The sequence below is a fragment of the Mustela erminea genome, chromosome 3 (genome assembly GCF_009829155.1).
Source record: "Mustela erminea isolate mMusErm1 chromosome 3, mMusErm1.Pri, whole genome shotgun sequence".
Classification (NCBI taxonomy): Eukaryota; Metazoa; Chordata; class Mammalia; order Carnivora; family Mustelidae; genus Mustela; species Mustela erminea.
In genome coordinates, this window is record NC_045616.1 from 63439399 (window position 1) to 63458652 (window position 19254).

At 40.7% G+C, this 19254-nt stretch overlaps 1 protein-coding gene across 1 annotated transcript in view; it reads right to left on the reverse strand.

Annotated features, from left to right (window-relative positions):
- The window catches only part of ANKDD1B (ankyrin repeat and death domain containing 1B), a 73149-nt gene that overhangs the window by 30228 nt on the left and 23667 nt on the right, over window positions 1–19254 (reverse strand). The window contains exons 4-8 of the mRNA XM_032335935.1: window positions 17470–17568; window positions 17249–17353; window positions 7690–7788; window positions 6887–6985; window positions 2055–2153 (exon numbers count right to left, since the gene is read on the reverse strand). Coding sequence (XP_032191826.1) covers window positions 2055–2153; window positions 6887–6985; window positions 7690–7788; window positions 17249–17353; window positions 17470–17568 — 501 coding nt within the window. The remainder of the gene's footprint in view (window positions 1–2054; window positions 2154–6886; window positions 6986–7689; window positions 7789–17248; window positions 17354–17469; window positions 17569–19254) is intronic.

Here is a 19254-nt window from a genome sequence, read left to right on the forward strand (position 1 = left end):
AGAGATCACAAGTAGGCAGAGAAGCAGGCAGAGAGAGGGGGAAGCAGGCTCCCTGCTGAGCAGAGAGCCCGATGCGGGGCTCAATCCCAGGACCCTGAGACCATGACCTGAGCCGAAGGCAGAGGCTTAACCCTCTGAGCCACCCAGGTGCCCCTTCATTATCTATCTTAATGCATGTACCTTTTTCTCTTTTTAAGATTACTCCCTTAACAGAATTCTTCAAGGCTGGGTGAAAGAAAAGTCACAAATTGCTTTTCAAAAGCATTGTACAAATGTACACTTCCACCAGCAGAATAAAGAGCATAAAATATTACCAATTTCAGACTCTATTCTTGATCCTAGTGTTATCTTTATACCTTTTGAAAAGGTATTGTTTCTACAGACATACCTCATTTTATTGATTTGCTTTATTGATTGTACTTCACAGATACTGCTTTTTTTTTTGTTTGTTACAAGATGAAGGCATAAGACTTCAGTGGAGAAAGTAACTGCAGATGAGGTAGAAGTAATACAAGAAATAGAATTAGAAGTGGAACCTGAAAATGTACATAAATTGCTACAATCTCGTGATAAATCTAAGAGATGGGGAGTTGCTTCTTACAGACAAGCAAAAAAAGTGGTTTCTTGAGATGGAAACTACTCCTGGTGAAAATGCTATGAAGATTACTGAAATGACAAAGGACTTAGAATACGGAATACAGGGACAGGATCTGAGAGGACTGACTCCAATTTTTAACTAAGTTCTACTGTGGGTAAAATGCCAAACAGGATCCATGCTACAGAGAAACGGTTCACAAAAGGAAGAGTCAATCGCTGCACCAAACTTCACATTTAAGAAACTGTGACAGCTACCTCAACCTTTAGGAATCATCACCCTGATCAGTCGGTCACCATCAACACTGAGGCCAGACCCTCCACCAGTGAAAAGATTGTTAACTTACTGAGAGCTTAAAGGACAGTTAGACTTTTTTAGCAATAAAGTATTTTTTAATTAACATATATACGTTGTTTTTTGGGATATAATGCTATTGCACACTTAACAGACCACAACAGACCACCAAAAAATTCATTTCACTCACTTATTGTGATAGTTGCTTTTTTGCAATGGTCTGGAACCAAATCTGCTCTATCTTAAAAGTTTGCCTGCACATTGTGCTGATAGGGAGGGAGTCCCAAAACATATAGCACTTAAAAAAAAAAAAACAACAAAAAACAAAAAACCCAAGGTCTAGAACAGGAGATCCACGTAGTGGTGTCAGTATTTATACATTTCCATGCTTCATCACAGTTTCCATGTAAATGCATGGAAAAAACAGATTCAAAGAACTATTGATCCCATTAGTTCTGGGGAGATGAAATTGAAATCTGCAGTTAGAATATACCCTTTGGAACTATTCAAATTTTTTGTTACTTTCATTGTAATTGAAAATTACTTCAAAAAATGGAAAATGAAAGTAAAACCATCTGAAGAGCAAGACCACTGCAAGGGTGAGAATCCTCACCACGGTCACTGACTAGTCAGATAATCCTGAACAAGTTCCTTAACTTTCCTAAATTCCAGTTCCCTCACCAAGAAATGAAGGTAAGTGACGCAAGATCTTAGCTCCATGCCTAAATACAAAAGCATTCTGTGTTTACAAGAAGGCACCACAGTGTTTTTTTCAGGCCCAGACTGACCACTTGAGCTTTCACACAATAATGGGTTTTTTTTTTTCAGCATTTACTGTGTGTAAGCCAGGCACGTACCGTGGCTAGGGTGTGAACAAGGTAGAATGAGAATGTCTCTGTATTTGAGAACTAACAACTATCTGCTCCTTTTGTCCCTGTTTTCAATTATTCCATCCCCAATAAATAGGAAGAATTGCAATGCTTTCAAGGAGACAATAATTAGGGAACTATCAGAGGTAAATCATTAATTCTTACACCAAACAAAGCAAATTATAAATATCAATTCTACAAAAGCCTAGTGAGTGGATCTGTTCAGGACTAGATTAACCAAAGAACATTCTGGGTCCCCCACCATAGTGTGAGTGAACATGGCATGGCACACATACTTTATTTGGAATGTTGACATCACTTCCTGCTGCCAGAAGCATTTTGCTGCATTCTTCATGACCTCCTTTAACAGCCAGGAAAAATGGTGTTTCTCCATTCTAAAAAAAAAAAGGAAAAAAATTAAAATTAATTGCCCTTTGGCATGGAATGAAATTCTTTGAGAAACAGCATGCTTTCTCTACACCTTTTATGCATTAGTCTTAATGGATAGCATTAAGTTTCTATATGCCAACTTATATTATCAAGACTATATGCCTTGGCAGAGTTAAAAGCACAACTCTGTGAGGTCAGGATTAATATTACCCCATTTTACAGAAAGGGAAACTAAGCCTTAGCTGGAAAGTGACAAGTCTAGTACACAAATTCAGCTGTTTGGCTCCAAAGCCTGTACCTTTACCTATCCTGTTATGCCTCTTTTTAAGATTTCCATCCACCATTGAGACTCTTATCTTTATTAATTTATCTAGCAAATATTTACTAGACACTTACTACCTGTCTGACAAAGGTACTGTGATTAGGAAGATGAATAGATACAAACCCTGCCCACAAGAAGGGAACAGCCCATCAAGCAAGATAACCACAGAAATATGAATTACAATGCAGTGTGTAACTCATAAAAATTGGTATATAGACGCAAGTGGCACAAATTTGTACCAAGAAGGCTTTACTGTTTAAAACTGATTTAAGCTGTTTTGTGTCCTTTAAAGAAGATAAACAGTAATACTCTTTCTCAGTAATTAGGTTTCCTGAAATTCATTACGATAAAAGCTATTAGGACAAAGTGAGACCTTAGTTTAGGCCAAAACACAGAAAGAAAAAATGGAACTGGTATCACATGGTACATGGATATTTTCCCCTCCTCATAAAGATTCTTTCCTAAAAATACTGGGAAGAAATGCAGAATTCCTTCCCATTCCCTAACCATTTCCCCCCTTGGGTATTATTCTAACAAATGCATTAAGTTAATTTAGAAGGTTTTACTCATAGCTAGTTAGATATGAACAATCATGTCAAGAGGGATGCAGGAACATGGAACCAACGTCCCCATCTCCAATGGATGGAAAAATTGTATCCATGCTGCTTTACCTGAGTGCCTGGGACAGCCATCTGTTACAGAGGAATTTCTCCCCCACAAGAGGCCTTCTCATTTTCCAGGAAAATGGATGCCAAATGGCAAACCTCAGTGGGAAAGGCATTAGCAAAAAAATGTAAAGCAAAGAATTCACATCTTTAACGCATCAGGAGTCTAATAAACATTCCTACCTTTGACCCAACAGTCCTACTTCTAAGAATATACCCAAAGGAAATAGTGAGGAATTCAGACTATAGTTTTTATACAAAGAGGTTTGCAACAACATTATTTTTAAGAAAAGGAAAATGAAATTAAAGTAAATGTCCAAGAACTGAAGAGTCAAATGAACTCTGGGCAGCCAATAAAAATATATATGTATAGTAACACAAAGAAAATGGAAGGAAAATATATATAATATCTCTAAAATAATCATTTCAGTGTGGAGAAAATACAAGAACTACTATTTATGTTTATCTTTATATTAAAATTTTTAAATGTATGTTTCTGGCTTATGCTTTGTAATGTATTAATTTAATTATAAATGTATGTATGACAGATACACACCTAAACTTTCCTTATGGATAGGAGTTTGCTACCAAGACTGTTTAGAGACAACTCCTCTAAGTGGAGAGTCACTCCAACTGATCTGGCAACAGTTTACAATAGGAAACAAAGGCAGCCCAAGATTGTATGAATACTCTGGGCCTTATCCAAAAGGCTAATATTAGCACTAGTCCTTATTCTGTGCAGATGAAATTTATCATAATCTGCAATTACAGTTTGTTGGGCTTTATGAGCTCTCTCCAATGTGCCCTAATTCAAAAATAGCTAAAAGGTGGAAGAAATTCAAGTGCACACATTCCAGTGGTAAAGTATTAAAACAGAAGAGGACAGACATGACTAAGACTTTCAATTAAATCCTGTGACTACAGGGGGTGTCTGGGTGGCTCAGATGGTTAAGTTTTTGCCTTCAGCTTGGGTCATGATCCCAGGGTCCTAGGATCAAGCCCTGTGTCAGACTGCCTGCTCAGCGGGGAGTCTGCTTCTCCCTCTGTCCGCCATTCCCCTGCTTGTGCCTCCCCTTCTCTTTCTGTGTCAAATACATGAATAAAATCTTTTTTAAAAAAATCCTGTGACTATAGGACTTGATCTCTACATTGATTTGTGAAGGCCAGTCACACCTAAGGTTTACCCAGGTGATTTTTTTTTTTAAGTGTCTCACCATCATTCATAACTTTTATTCAGGAAGACCAAATTCCTGGGATTTTCTTTAAATAATTTAAACCAATTAAGCCTGATCATCATTATGCTAGACTGTGAGAAAAGACACACAAAAGTAAACAAAGGAAGGCTCTATTTTTGTCCATGATCCTCTAGTGAAATCTTGGCTTAACTTCCCCCAGGAACTTGAAGAGAATAAAATGAGGATAATAGCAATATATACCACTGGTACAAATTCATATACTGCATCCATACCACACCAATGATGACAACAGATACCACTGTTGTACCCTTATAAACATGTGCTAGGCACTATTCCCAGTGCCATGTGTGTGACACTGCCTTCCCATTTAAACCTCACTATGGCCTTAGAAGGCTATTTGACAAAACTGAGGCTAAGAAGGGCTAAGGACTAAGCCCATGATTACCTTTCTAGAAGACTGATGGAGCCAGGACCTGACTCACACAGTCAGAACCCTGGTTTTCATCGCTGGGTGTGTAAGTCAAGGGATGCAAGGGACTAGCCTGGTGGGCTTCTCTGGTCCAAAAGGAACACTGACTTGGCCAGGCATCATGGAGGCTCATTTTCATACCCTTCCATTTTCATTATTTTGCCTGCAGTTGGTACTTTCATGGTCATAAGCCACCAACTCTAAGTACCACCTTGGTTTAACGTATCTGAGATCAGGATGCATCTCACAATCTCAATCAGGTAGTAGATGTGATATTGTTGTCATTGCTTGCAGCATACATTATATCAGAATGGGTGTTGACTTGGAATAAAACCTCAGAAGTCATAGCAGGGAACCCCTTAAAGAAATACTGCATCACAAGTACTTCTGAAGGCAAAGAGGATATTACTTTGTTCAGAAAAACAAAGACATCGAGACTCTGAGTAAGAAAGTGATTTAGAACAATCAAGCTCAGTGTGAAGTTTAGGAACCAACTTATCTTGCTTATTTGTTCCTTTTTATGTATATAATAAAATCTAATATAAAAGTCTAAAAAACTCTTTCAATAAGTACAAACTACTCTGGGACAAAAAAGCTTGTTTGCGTCATGGTTTAAGTGGCACCATTATTTTTTTCTTAGTGTTACATAAAATAATAATACACTTTACAATCACTGGTGCCTTAAGTTAAAAGACTATATTACTTCTTACAGCATAGCTCAGAGAAGTGCCAAGTTTAGAAGTTATCAGAACATTAAACTGTGAAGTCCAAGAGGACTCCATTCATTTGAGAGTCCCAAGAGCCAGTGTAGAAGTCACTGACCCAAAGGTCAAAAGTGACCATCTAAAGCATATGACTCACAAATCTACCTTCACAGCCATAGCTTCTCCACCCAAGACTGCACTCAGTTCCCATCCCCCTGCCTTCCATAGAACCCCAGAGAGTTTCCATCTCCCCACTGCTCTCCACCTGAATGTTCCTGCACCCTCCCAGTGCCTCAGAGTAACCTCCTCCCAAATCCCTCACTCACCTGCTCTGCACCTGCTCAGAGGAGGGCACTCCACCTTCCCAGGTGTCCAAACTGGCGAACTGGGCATCAAAAAGACTTCCCTCTCTCTAACTCGAGTCACAAAGCTGTGGCCTCTGTGTCCCTCTATCACTTCATCCTATTTGTTCCTTGTGAGTGCACTGGAGGCAAGTTTTCTCCATAGCTCTTGATTCAGCAATTTGCAGCATCCCCTGACTGCGTGTCCCCACCTCCAGGCTCTCCAGGCACCAAGCCCCCTTTAGACCACTGTGACATTCACAGGCCTATACACAAAACGGAGCCCATCTCTCTTTGCTTCTTAGAACCTGGCAAAGTCTCTACTGTCTACAAGTCAAAGCCAAGCCCTCCCATGGGGAGCACAGCCCTTCTTTATCTCTACCTTGACCCTCTCAGCTCTGACCTTTTTGCATGCCCTTCTCGCGTTGGAGCCTTCTTCTTTTTAAAAATGTTTAAATATTTTATTTATTTATTTGACAGAGAGAGAGAGAGAGAGAGATCACAAGTAGGCAGAGAGACAGGCAGAGAGAGAGGGGGAAGCAGGCTCCCTGCCAAGCAGAGAGCCCAATGTGGGGCTCAATCACAGGACCCCAAGATTATGACCTAAGCCCAAGGCAGAGGCTTAACCCACTGAGCCACCCAGGCGCCTCTCACCCTGTAGGCTCCTAGAATAAAAATACATTACCTAGCATAAGTTACATACTAAATATTTTTAAGGTAATGGGTAAATAAATGAATGGATTAACAAGCATGGTGATGGGTATTCAGGAGGGTATGGATTGTATGGAGCACTGGGAGTTACACACAACGAATCGTGGAACACTACATCAAAAACTAATGAGGTATTGTATGGTGATTAACATAACATAAAAGAAAAAAATGACTTGCTGGCATACTTTAAAGAAAAAAGAAGGGACTTTTCAGCATGATATTTTACACTCTATAGCACTAATCTCTTTGTTTTCCTCCCATGAAAGTCATTCCTCCCCTGCCTTCCACTTACCAGTCTTGTGTTCATCTGTAATGAGCACCTTCACATACCTCATTGATCTCATTTGTTTCTTGCCATTGGGTTAGCAGCACCCTGACCACAGGACTGTGACCATGCTTTGCTGCAAGATGCAGGGCAGCATTCCCCTCCTGCAAAAGATACAAATTCATGATAGAGTCCAGGGCACTGAGGAACATGGCCTTCCAACGGTCAGGGTTGCAATGGGACTTCTGAGAGGTTTCATTTTGATTAAAGCTGCAGTCCAGAGTGTGGGTCATATTATCCACAGTGTCAAGTGAAATTTATAATTTTTTAAGGTTTCAAATGTAAAGATACAGTTGTTTGAACAAGTAGGGGAAAACCATCCATACTTCTTGTTCTATCCTTACTGTTAATTTGCTAACAAAAAGTGAAACAGAAGAAGTAATCCCATATGACCTATGTGAAGGTACCAAAAGATTTAGCATGCAGAACTTTTGGACCCACAATCCCACGTGTGTGTATGAATTCCTCTTAATAATAATCAAAGATATGCAGAAAGATATGGGTGTCCATTACAGTTTCCCTCCCCAGGGAGGTGACACTGAGTCTCCAGCAGACGTCAGGAAAAGAGAAGAGGAAACTAGAAATAACAGCGGAAAAATCCACGTAGTCTATTGATGTCACAAACATTTATGGGGTGAAAATTAGCAATCTGTTTGGCCCACTGCAAAAGTAGGTTCATTTCATCTGGATATTCCATACTCTGTAGCAGCAATTGAACAAACTGAACAAAATGCCATCTCCAAAGCTATATACCAGGTGTCACTCTCCTTTCTCTTGTTCTCAGCAAAGAAACAAAAGTCCCACTCACCTTGTCCTTTTCTGAAGTATGTAGATTAAGGAAGATAAGTTTTTCTATCATTTCAGTGTGGCCCCTCTCAGCTGCCCAAAGAAATGGTTTTCTTCCTTTCTGAAAATCAATCACAAACCTACAAGTGTTTATTACACATTTATTGAACAAGCAAGACAACTGACAGAATGGACGGCATTTTGATGGTTACAAGAAGGCCAAGATGGTGCTTCTGGTTGTAGCATTTATGCCCTTCCTAGGCAATAACAATCCCTGTAAGTCCCAACCAGCTTCAGTTCTGAGTCATTGCCCAAAACTGTGGGAACTTCCCATCAGAACACAATAATTTGTAGGGGACAGAAAAGTATTGTTCAGAGGTATTCCTCCCAAGCACCTGGGGAAGTGCTGATTCAGAGCCAGACAACAAGATTCCCATACAAATGTAGGATTTTTACCAACTTTCTGTGTTTATTGAATAGTTCTGTTGTTCAGCTCTTAACAAAGAGAAGCAGTTAGGTGACCTGTCTCAGGTCCCTGCACATCACACACTAACCTTGCCTTACTGATAAAAATGTGCGAAGCACCAAACAAAAAAATGTTTGGGTGGCTCAGTTGTTAAGCGTCTGCCTTCAGCGCAGGTAGTGATCCCAGTGTCCTGGGATCGAGCCCCATGTCAGGCTCCCTGCTCAGTGGGAGGCCTGTATCTCCCTCTTCCATCCCCCCTGCTTGTGTTCCCTCTCTTGTGTTTGTCGAATAAACAAATAAAATCTTTAAAAATAAAATGCTATTTATTTATCTGAGCGAGAAAGCACACACACATACATGCACACATACACACATAGACGTGAGGGGGGGAAGGGTAGAGGGGGAGGGAGAGAGAGAGACAATGTCAAGCAGACTGTGTGCTGAGTATGGAGCCCTACTCAAGGCTCATGGCAGGGCTCAACATGGGGCTGAGTCTCAACCCTGACATCATGACCTGAGCCAAAACCAAGAGTCAGGCATTTAACCGACTGAGCCACCAGGTGCCCCTTTAATTCCAGATATTTAAAAGAAGGAAAAGGAAGTTGAGGCAGCAAGATGGAGGCCGAAATATTTTTTTTCAATTAAAGAAAACACTCACAAATTGGTTTGGTGTGTTATTAACCAAAAGCTTAGCAAGATGTTTGAAATGTGGGAAACAAGATGCAAGCGTCTTTGTAAGAAGATTTCTAAACCTGAGATTTGTTATCTGATCCCCTGCTAATGCAGGATTATGAAAAGATCATAGAGACTGTTAACTTGAGACGAAGAGCACATGATTCCCCATTAACTGGGGAAAAAGGGAAGGAAAAATGCTGAAATAATAATGGCAACAACAAAAAAATGTCTATAAGGATCCATCCTATGAAACTCTGTATTCATGCATTTATAGAAGCTGGAGAAAACAAAGTAGTACCAAAAAGTTCACCTAATTCACTATTCTTGAGCCAAACATGTTTGCCAATGAGATCTACATCCCCAATCTTAAACCCCAGAAGGCTTGGCTTTCATCCTCATTCTCATGAATTCACTAAGGAAGCACATACACACACCCACACACAAAACAAACAAACAAACAAACAAACAAACAGTTTTCTGATTTTCTGCAAGTTATTACACACCTAATTGAAAAACAGAATTTAGTCGTGAGCTCTGAACAACATTTTGGAAACGAAATACCAAAAATTATTGTGTCTGGCTTATACAAATATCTGCAAATGGTGACAATGGATAAAGGTTCATATTAAAAAAAATCACAAGAAAGGATGTGTGAGAGACAATTATATACTACATGAAAACATTTGGTCACATATCCTTATAAGTTATTTACTTATTTATTCCACAATTATTTTTTTTTCTTTTTTTTTTAAAGATTTTATTTATTTACTTGAGAGAGAGACAGTGAGAGAGTGCATGAACGAGGAGAAGGTCAGAGAGAGAAGCAGACTCCCCATGAAGCTGGGAGCCCGATGCGGGACTCGATCCCGGGACTCCAGGATCATGACCTGAGCCGAAGGCAGTCGTCCAACCAACTGAGCCACCCAGGCGTCCCTATTCCACAATTATTGACCATCTATGAATATGCCAGATATTGTGCTCAGTAACAGAGGGGCCAAGTTGAAAAATACACTGCCCCATCCTCAAGAAGCTCAGAGTCCAACAGGGAAGATAAAAACATGAGCACGTAATTAAAATGAAATACAGTAACTGAGTGCTGGTGATATATGGGAGTATATAACTCAGCATGAGTGTGTATTTGTGGATGGGGAGGGAGCTGATAAGAAATGGAGGAAGAAGGCCTTTTAAATTCACTAAAGCACTAGAACAGGAGAAAAGAGCAAGGGTGGTGACATTTCCTGCCCAACATCTTTCCCACTGGGAGCCTGTGCCCTGTTTTTACAGAACTGTTAATCAAAGGCTCCTACTTCTTCCACCATCTATCCCTTAGTCACACTTTATGGGTCAGGGATGGTCTCATGCCTGGTGAGACCACTCAGAGTCAACTGTGGGGTATTTTTCTGGCACATTCTATCTGTATCTAGTCTAGAGTCATCAACTAAGCCATCATCGGCCCTCTTTGTCACCTGACAAGGAGAACTCGCCTAAGAATGAAGCCAGCACAGACAAAAAACAGAAAAAGAGACAAGAGCCCTGCTAACATCATAGGCGCTGCTGGAATCAGACATATCTGAAGCTACATGTGCACAACATGTGTGAGTGAGTTAATCAAGTCCATTTTTTTTTCTTTAAGTAATTGGAATTGAGCTTCTATCGCCTTTCACTAGCAGGGCTTCCTTAAACCACACCCCCCAACCTCAAAGGATCATCAGAATGACTTTAATGCCCACCAGAGGGTCTCTTTGGCTTCAACTAAACATTTCAGAATCACAGGATTATCACAGGCCACACCTGATACCAGTCTACTCTCAAGATGTAGGACATAAACCAAAGCTTGCCAGTGTCAGCTCTTCCTCTTCATACCATGTCCCACACAGCTGTCCAGCTGTTGGCTTTGAGGCCCCACGGGACAGCTCAGTTGCAAGGTGACAAATCCACACTGAGCAGGTACTGGAGCCACCTTGGCTTAGAAGGCTGGTGCCCTACAGGAACAGATATCCCCTGTAACAACTCCTCAAGCATACCTTCCAGGCCCCCTCAAGGACATGCCCAGTTCATTACAAAAGTTACTATCCTCAGAGAAGTCCACAGTATGGAGCCCCAATCTGGGGTTCATAGGTCATCGGTAGTTCCTCCAAGTCCAAATGCTATTTGCTAAGTAGGGGTCATTTTTATCATAAGCAATACTTATCTCATTTGCAGTGACATAGGGCCATTTGTGTCATTTGCAGTGACACAGTGACACAGCTAACCAAAGTTTAAATTCTCATGCAGAAGCAAAAGGGGTTTTGTTGGCTCTTTTCCCACAGAGACCATAAGCAATACACGAGGGGGTTGTGTCCTAGAGTAGATATCTGCTGCTTTTGTATCTCTGTTCCTTTCTTCTAATAACAGCAGCTTCATTTTCCTGTAGAGAACTTCCCCAATTATACACACATATACTCTGCCATTTATCTGTTTAGTGCTGTCAACTGCCAGGCTTTAAATGCCCCATGAAGTAACCACTTAACCCAGGCTGGTCACAGTGATTGGTTTAGGAGTGGGCAGATGATTCAAGCAGGCCAAACAGAGTTGTTCCTGAGATTCAGAACATGAACATTTGATGAGAGGAATTTTCTTTCTTATGAATCAAAATCTATAAGAATATCCAGATGAGGGGCTCCTGGGTGGCTCAGTCAATTAAGGTCTGACTTGGTTTCAACTCAGCTCATGATCTCTAGGTCATGAGATCAAGCCCCGTGTTGGGTGCAGTACTCCACAGGGAGTCTGCTTGAGATTCTTTCTCTCTCTGCCCTTCCCCCACTCATGAACACATGCATGCTCTCTCTCTCAAATAAATAAATAAAATCTTTTTTAAAAAAGAATATTCCATAAGAATATCTTGAAACTGGTAGAAGCCAGCTTTCCCATCACATGGAGAGCATATCTATCAATAATGTCAACACAGAGACAACAGAGAGTTAGGAGCTGAATGCAGCTGTGCCCGAAACCATTCAGATAAACCCTCAAACTCTTCAGTTCACAATAAGTAAATTATCTCTATTGCTTAATCTAGATTAAACTTGATTTTTATCACTCATAACAGAAAGCAGTCTAATTCATAGTTAGCAGTTTGGGGACAAATACTACTAGAAGTATCAGGGATCTATTCAACTTTAAAATGGTTTCACTCTTGGGGCACCTCGGTGTTTCAGTTGGTTAAAGATCTGCCTTGGGCTCACTCGGGTCTTGATTCCAGGGTCCTGGGATCAAGCCCTGCTTCTCCCTCTGACCCTCCCCCTGCTCCTACCCTTGTGCACGCTGTCTCTCTCAAATAAAAAATAAAATCTTTTAAAAATTAAATAAAATGGCTTATTCTTACCCTTAGCTGCTACAAAGGCCTGAATTTCTGCATGGCTAAACTAGGTAACAGAAGCTCCGCCCCCAAAGAAAGCCCAGTGTGGTTAAGAAATGGAAGGTTATCACAGATGAAATATTTTTCCTCACCAAGAAAACAGCTATTACTTTAAACTTTGGATGCCTTTTAAAAATATTACCATCAAGAAAGAATTGTGATAGCCGAATTACACAAAATAAGGGCATTTAAAGTAATCTATACCTTAAAATATACCAGAAGGCAACATAAAGATGAAGTGAGAGCAAAATGAGCTATAAATCTTTCCCCTATCTTATCACATATTATTAGGAAAAATAACAAGAACTCTAAAAATAATTTTAAAAAATAGTTTCTTTCCATGTCTTATTTCCTTTTTTAACCACCAAACTCTTCTAAAATGCTGTTCAAGTTGGCCTCTATCCAGCACAGTCCCCCAGGACTGATTCTCACCTGCAAGACGGGGAGACCTTCCAGCCAGGACAGTGGAACCTGGCATCAGAGCGCCAGTTTCAAAAAGAAACCACAATGCCTTCCCAGCTCAGGATCCCAATTCCCTTTCCTAATTAATGAAAATAAGGAGGGACCAGAATTCCTGTTGCCTTTTTCCTTGATTAACACAATGTCTATTTAACCTAACATGTTTTAATTCAATGCATTTAAGTTGCTTGCATGTGAATAAGTCTGAGAGGTTGCCATTGTTTATTAGAAATTATTTTTCAGTTTATTAGCAGAGTTATCAAATTTGACAACAAATGCAGCAAAAATTTCATAAACAGCCATTAAATGGCCACCCAGAGATCAAACTGACCATCCTTTCCCACAATGATCCCAGAGATGGAGAGAGGAGAGCTTCTGAGAAGAGGCCAGGGAGAACCCAGCACAAAGCCCCCCAGTGCCCTATGTGCAGGTCTATCCCCCACAACATTTCCCCTTACCCTGGGACCCACAACCAGAACCCAGGCATAAGAGGAAAACTAGCAGTTTGCTTAATAATTAGAGATTTGAGAGGGAAAAAAGAATGTTACCATGAAGTAAAAAGTGTTGAAGGAGGAGTGCCTGAGTGGCTCAGTCGGTTAAGTGTCTGCCTTTGGCTCAAGTCATGATCTCAGGGTCCTGGGATTGAGTCCCACATCCTGCTTCTCCCTCTCCCTCTGCCCGCCACTACCTACCTCCACTTGCCCAGGCTTACGTTTTCCCTCTCAGGCTGTCTCTTTCTCTCAAATAAATAAATAAAATCTGTTTTTAAAAAATGTGCTGAAGGAGCAGTGTGTTAAATATGCAGTCACAGAACTACAGAGTGTGGAGTGAGTTCTCCCCTTGCACACGGGAGCCCTTAAATACTGGCCTCAGGTCCACAGAAAAACGTATGCTTTCCCAAATCCCCTCATGTTCATTATTCCCAACCCTCCAAAAAGGGAAGCTTCTTTTTTTTTTTTTTTTTTTTTTTTTTTTTTTTAAAGGTTTTATTTATTTATTTGACAGACAGAGATCACAAGTAGGCAGAAAGGCAGAGAGAGAGAGAGAGGAGGAAGCAGGCTCCCTGCCGAGCAGAGAGCCCGATGCGGGACTCGATCCCGGGACCCCGAGATCATGACCTGAGCCGAAGGCAGCGGCTTAACCCACTGAGCCACCCAGGCGCCCCCAAAAAGGGAAGCTTCTTTGCATTTCGATCTCTAAAGAGTCCCTATAAAGTTTCCTTTGAACCAGTGGAAGTTCCGTTAAGTCTACAGCTGAAACCAATCTAACAGTGTACCACCAAACTCTATAAATATTCAACAAGTATTCATATACTCTAAGGCCATTCCTTTCTCTGCCCCTGCTCCACCCTAAACATTGTGAGTACTTATTTTTGACCACTAGATGGAAGTTTGCATGTAGACCCAAAACATCTACACTGCTTTACTAATCACTTCTCTTGGCTGCTCTAATCTCTCTCCCCTGGAGAGGCCATGGAGCTGAAAGAAACCTCAAAATATTTTCCAGTGTCTTCCATCTCTCCCACCCCCACCCACACTCTCCTAGGCGTAGTTAAATCCCTTTTATTAATAAAGATCTCCTCCTCGCAAGGATTTCCTTGCTAGCTTTTGAAGTCCCCTCTGGGCTAAAGAAAATTTTACCAATGCTGGTAAGGTTAGCAGGCTCTCAGTCACTTTCTGCAGATAAGAAAGTATGCGAGAGGGTCGGCTGTGAGGGCAAAGCAGTCATTTCTATCAAATGCATTGAGTGAGCTCCACAATACTTTTAAGCAAAATACTTTTAAGAAAAATCTAATGATGAATTAATACACCTGAGCTCCTGATCCCAGGTCCTACTGGGTTTTGCCAACATCCTTGACCCACTCACAGATCTCAGAAAAAGAGTAGGTTTTGTCTATTCCATTGCTCCATCTAGGATTCTTACAAAACTAAAATTGGACTCAGAGATTCTTCTCTCACTAAATGAGCCAGGGGACTCATTATTTGCTCATTCCTCATATGCGTCTGAATCCATCTTAATTTTAACATCTCCCAGCTGGACATGCCTGCACAGTCTGCTGCCAGGGCTCCTCCGCCTTTTTCCCAACAGACAGGGGAGGAGGAAGAGGGGTGGGAACAGGACAACTCCAGAGCCAGCTAAAGAGATGGTAGCCAAGAAGGTTGCTGGCCAGAAGCTGCAGACATGGCCGAGACTTCTCAGAACTCTGCTTTGGTTTTGAGTCCCTTCAGCCTCCGTGATCCTCCCCACACATGCTGGCTCCTGTGAAATCAGCCAGAGCCCACTGAAAGGGAAGACTGTCATGTATCTCCTAGATAATATGCCCTCAACAAACATCTGCTAAATTGAACTGAGTGGAATTCATTCGCATCCCTACTTAACATCAATCAAACCAGAATGATCTAACTTCCTGTGTCACTGGGTGCTATTTGATTATAATTATCAGTTTGAGGATATCAGACAGTGTATTTTATCCTATAATAATTGTTATAATAACTACCATTTAGTGAATTTAGTGAGCATTTACCACATATCAGGCTCTTTGCTAAGTGCTTTACAATCATTAACTCATTAAAACATCCCAACAGTGGCTGGTTCAGTATTGCTACATGGGAACCGCTTAGGGGTAGTGTCTGACTGGAAAGGGGTGGTGGAATGGCTTACAATGAAATTCAATGGCAGAGTCTCTTTTTACATAAAATTAAGGAAATATCAATCATCTATATGAAATCATAAAGGTATTGCTGATAAAAAATTATATGGAAGTCCCCCTCCCCAATCATCCCTCTTACACACTGTAGCTTTGACCAGCTGGAAAACTTGCTTAAAGCTCATAGCTAATATATGCCCATACCATAGCCCAAGTCTGTCTCCTCCAAGTTGTAAATGTACAGTTGCTCAGTCATACTCTGAGGAAGTAAAACAAATTTATAGACTTCATTTGAAGAAAAGAGTTGTTATTATTGTTGTTGCTATTATTGCTAAGACTAAGGTCAGGGGGACCTGGGTGGTTCAATCTCTTAAGCATCTGCCTTCAGCTCTGGTCATGATCTCCAGGTCCTGGGATGGAGCCCCACATCAGGCTCTTTGCTCAGCAAAGAGTCCGCTTCTCCTTCTGTCTGCCACGCTACTCCTGCTTGTCCTCTCTCTCTCTTTCTGTCAATAAATAAAATCTTCTTTAAAAAGACTAAGGTCAGGGCACCTGGGTGGCTCAGTGAGTTAAAGCCCCTGCCTTCGGCTCAGGTCATGATCCCAGGGTCCTGGGATCAAGCCCCACATCGGGCTCTCTGCTCAGCAGGGAGCCTGCTTCCTCCTCTCTCTCTGCCTGCTTCTCTGCCTGCTTGTGATCTCCATCTGTCAAATAAATAAATAAAATCTTTAAAAAAAAAAAAAGACTAAGGTCAGAAAAGAATGTTAAAATTTTTTACAAGAGGTAAAGTGAGGTATTACTGCTTAATTTCTGGAGAGACTTTTATGGAGAATAATGTTCTAGGCACAGTGAGAAGGAGGTCTCATTTGAAATCAAAATGTCAACCTTACAGGGTACGCTCCCCTATGAGAAAAACCTAGAAGAAGATATTCCAGGAAAAAGTCCCTGCCACATAGGGTGTGCCCACTGTCATCTGAGAAGGGAGACAGGAGAGCAGGATGGCACGGTGACTTGGGTCAGCTAGACCTGAATTCAAATCCTAGCTTTCACTTTCCAGTTTTGGGATACTAGACCAGGTACTGAGGTTCTGTGAGCCTCAATTTCATCATCTTTAAAAATAAGCAAAATCTTTCTGTGTATGATTATGGGAATTAACATGATCATTCACTCATTCAGCAATGATTTAAGCATCCATATACACCAGGCCCTAGACCTCTCAGTGAAATAATGTATGTAAATATCTTTCCTCTATACCTAGCACACTAATAAATACTCAGTAGGTGGTGGCTATTATTAGTATATATCTCCCTATGAAAAGAAAAAGAGGGACGCCTGGGTGACTCAGTCACTAAGCATCTGCCTTCAGCTCAGGTCATGATTCTGGAGTCCTGGGATCAAGCCCTGCATCAGGCTCCCTACTGGGCGGGAATCCAGCTCCACCCTCTCCCACTTCCCTGCTTGTGTTCCTGCTCTCACTGTCTCTCTCTCTGTGTCAAATAAATATATTTTTTAAAATCTTTAAAAAAAGAAAATAAAAGAAATAGAATGTACACAAATATGGTTAACACTGCATTACATTCCATGACCCATTACTGCATAGTCTTGGATCAAATACACTCCCAAAAGGCCACACATAATGGAGTAAAATGCAAACATACATTCTGAATACAAAACAAGGAGGATACTGTCCACAATGAGCCAGGATTAGGGAATAGAGAAGGAAAAAAGAATCTGGATGCTTGCTCAATGCTTCCTGCCCTTCTCACATGAGATGCCAGGGCTACCACCAACACTTCTCATCTGTTCTGCTGTCTAAGGGTGTTGGAGGAGCTAGCTACGGGGCCAGGTCGCTGGCTGCTTTGGCAGCTCCAGCAGGAGTAGGAAGAAAGAGGAATTTGGTGGGGGTATGCATAGGACCTGTCCTACTATAGCAAATATACCTCATCAGGCTCGTCCAGGTCCTTCAAGTGCAGATCTTGAATGAGGTACTCCACAATGCGTACATTATTGCTCTGAGCTGCAAAGTGGAGGGCATTCATTCCATCCTGAAGAGAGCCAAGGTGAGCCAAGGTGAGGGACATAATTACATAGTGATCTTATAACTTCCCCATCCCACACTGGGGCAGCGTGAACTATGTCCTGGTGTGGCCTACATACCTACCTCATTCTTGGCCCTTTGGTCTGCTCCAGATCGAATAAGCATGAGCGTGATCTCGAGACTTCCAGACCAGGCTGCAAGGTGAAGTACTGTCAAGCCATGCTTCCCCAAGAAGAAAAAAGAAGAGCATCTATCACTGGAATGAGCCATAACACAGTCTCAGTCAACAAAGGCCAAGTGAAAATTAACAAATAGGGGGAAAAACTTAATATATAGCAAATGTAATATTTCAATTCTATGGGGAAAAGGAATGCATTTAATAAGTGGTACAGGTAAAAAAAAAATAATAAGTGGTACAGGTACAAGTCAGTCTCCACAGGGAAGAAAATAAAACTAAATCTTATATTAGACACAAAAAAGAGTAAGAAGAAAATCTAGACTGTAAGGTACAGTGTCTTAATCCACAAGTTATAAAAGGAAAGAATGGTGGTAAAGTCAAGAAACAAATGATAGATTTTTAAAAATGTATTTTAATAAAGATAAATGGTTACTTTTTCTAATACATGAAACTTCTTGCAAATCAGCAAAAAAGAAGGCAATTAAACCAACTGAAAAAGTGGACCAAAAAAAAAAAAAAAAGGCACTCTCTTAAGGTATTAGTGAAAATGAACCATAATGGTTTGAGCAATCTGGCAATATCTATTGAAATTTTCAATTCAACCAGCGATCCCACCACTAGGAATCTATTCTTTGAAAATGAGTTTTTAGGACCTGATATTATGTAAATAAGAATATTAACTGTAGCCCTTTAAAATGAAAGCAAGGTAAATGTCCATCAATATAAGAATGCTGAACAAATTAGGGCACAGTCAGATCACATCAAGCAGTCATTAGAAATAATGAGTTAGAGCTATAAAAACTGACTTGGAGAGACTTCTAAGAAGTAGCTGTTAAATGTGAAGACTACAATGCAAAAAAAAATAGTCTAATTTTTTATAAAACAAGCAATTACAAAAACTCATGTACACGTATTTATCTATATCTGTCTAAGGTGGGTATGTAGGTAGACATATGTTCAATACCAATATAGATATGATTCTATGAGCATGAGGAAAAGTACAGAAATAAACACATATACTCCATTAAATGTAGTTTAACATACTTGTTAAATGTAGTTACTGGAGTAGGAGCAGGTGCACAAAAAAGAAAAAACAGAGAAGACTGAGGTTATAAAAAGAATCCTATTTTTCCTCAAAAAGTTGAAAATAAAGCTACCCTACAACTCAGCAATCACACTACTAGGTATATATCCTAAAGATACAAATGTAGTGATCCGAAGGGGCATGTGCACCCCAATGTTTACAGCAGCAATGTCCACAATAGCCAAACTATGGAACGAACCTAGATGTCCATCAACAGATGAATGGATAAAGAAGATGTGGGATATATATACAATGGAATACTATGCAGCCATCAAAAGAAATGAAATTTTGCCATTTGCAATGACATGGATGGAACTAGAGGGTATTATACTTAGCAAAATAAGTCAATCAGAGAAAAACAATTATCATATGATTTCCCTGATATGAAGAAGTTGAAAGGCAACATGGAGGGTTTGGAGGGTAGGAAAAGAGTAAATGAAACAAGATGGGATAGGGAGGAAGACAAACCGTAAGAAACTCTTAATCTCACAAAACAAACTGAGGGTTTCCAGTGGGGAGGGGGATAGGGAGAGGGTGGTTGGGTTATGGACATTGGGGAAGGTATGTGCTATGGTGAGTGCTGTGAAGTATGTAAACCTGGTGATTCACAGACCTGTACCCCTGGGGCTAATAATACATTATATGT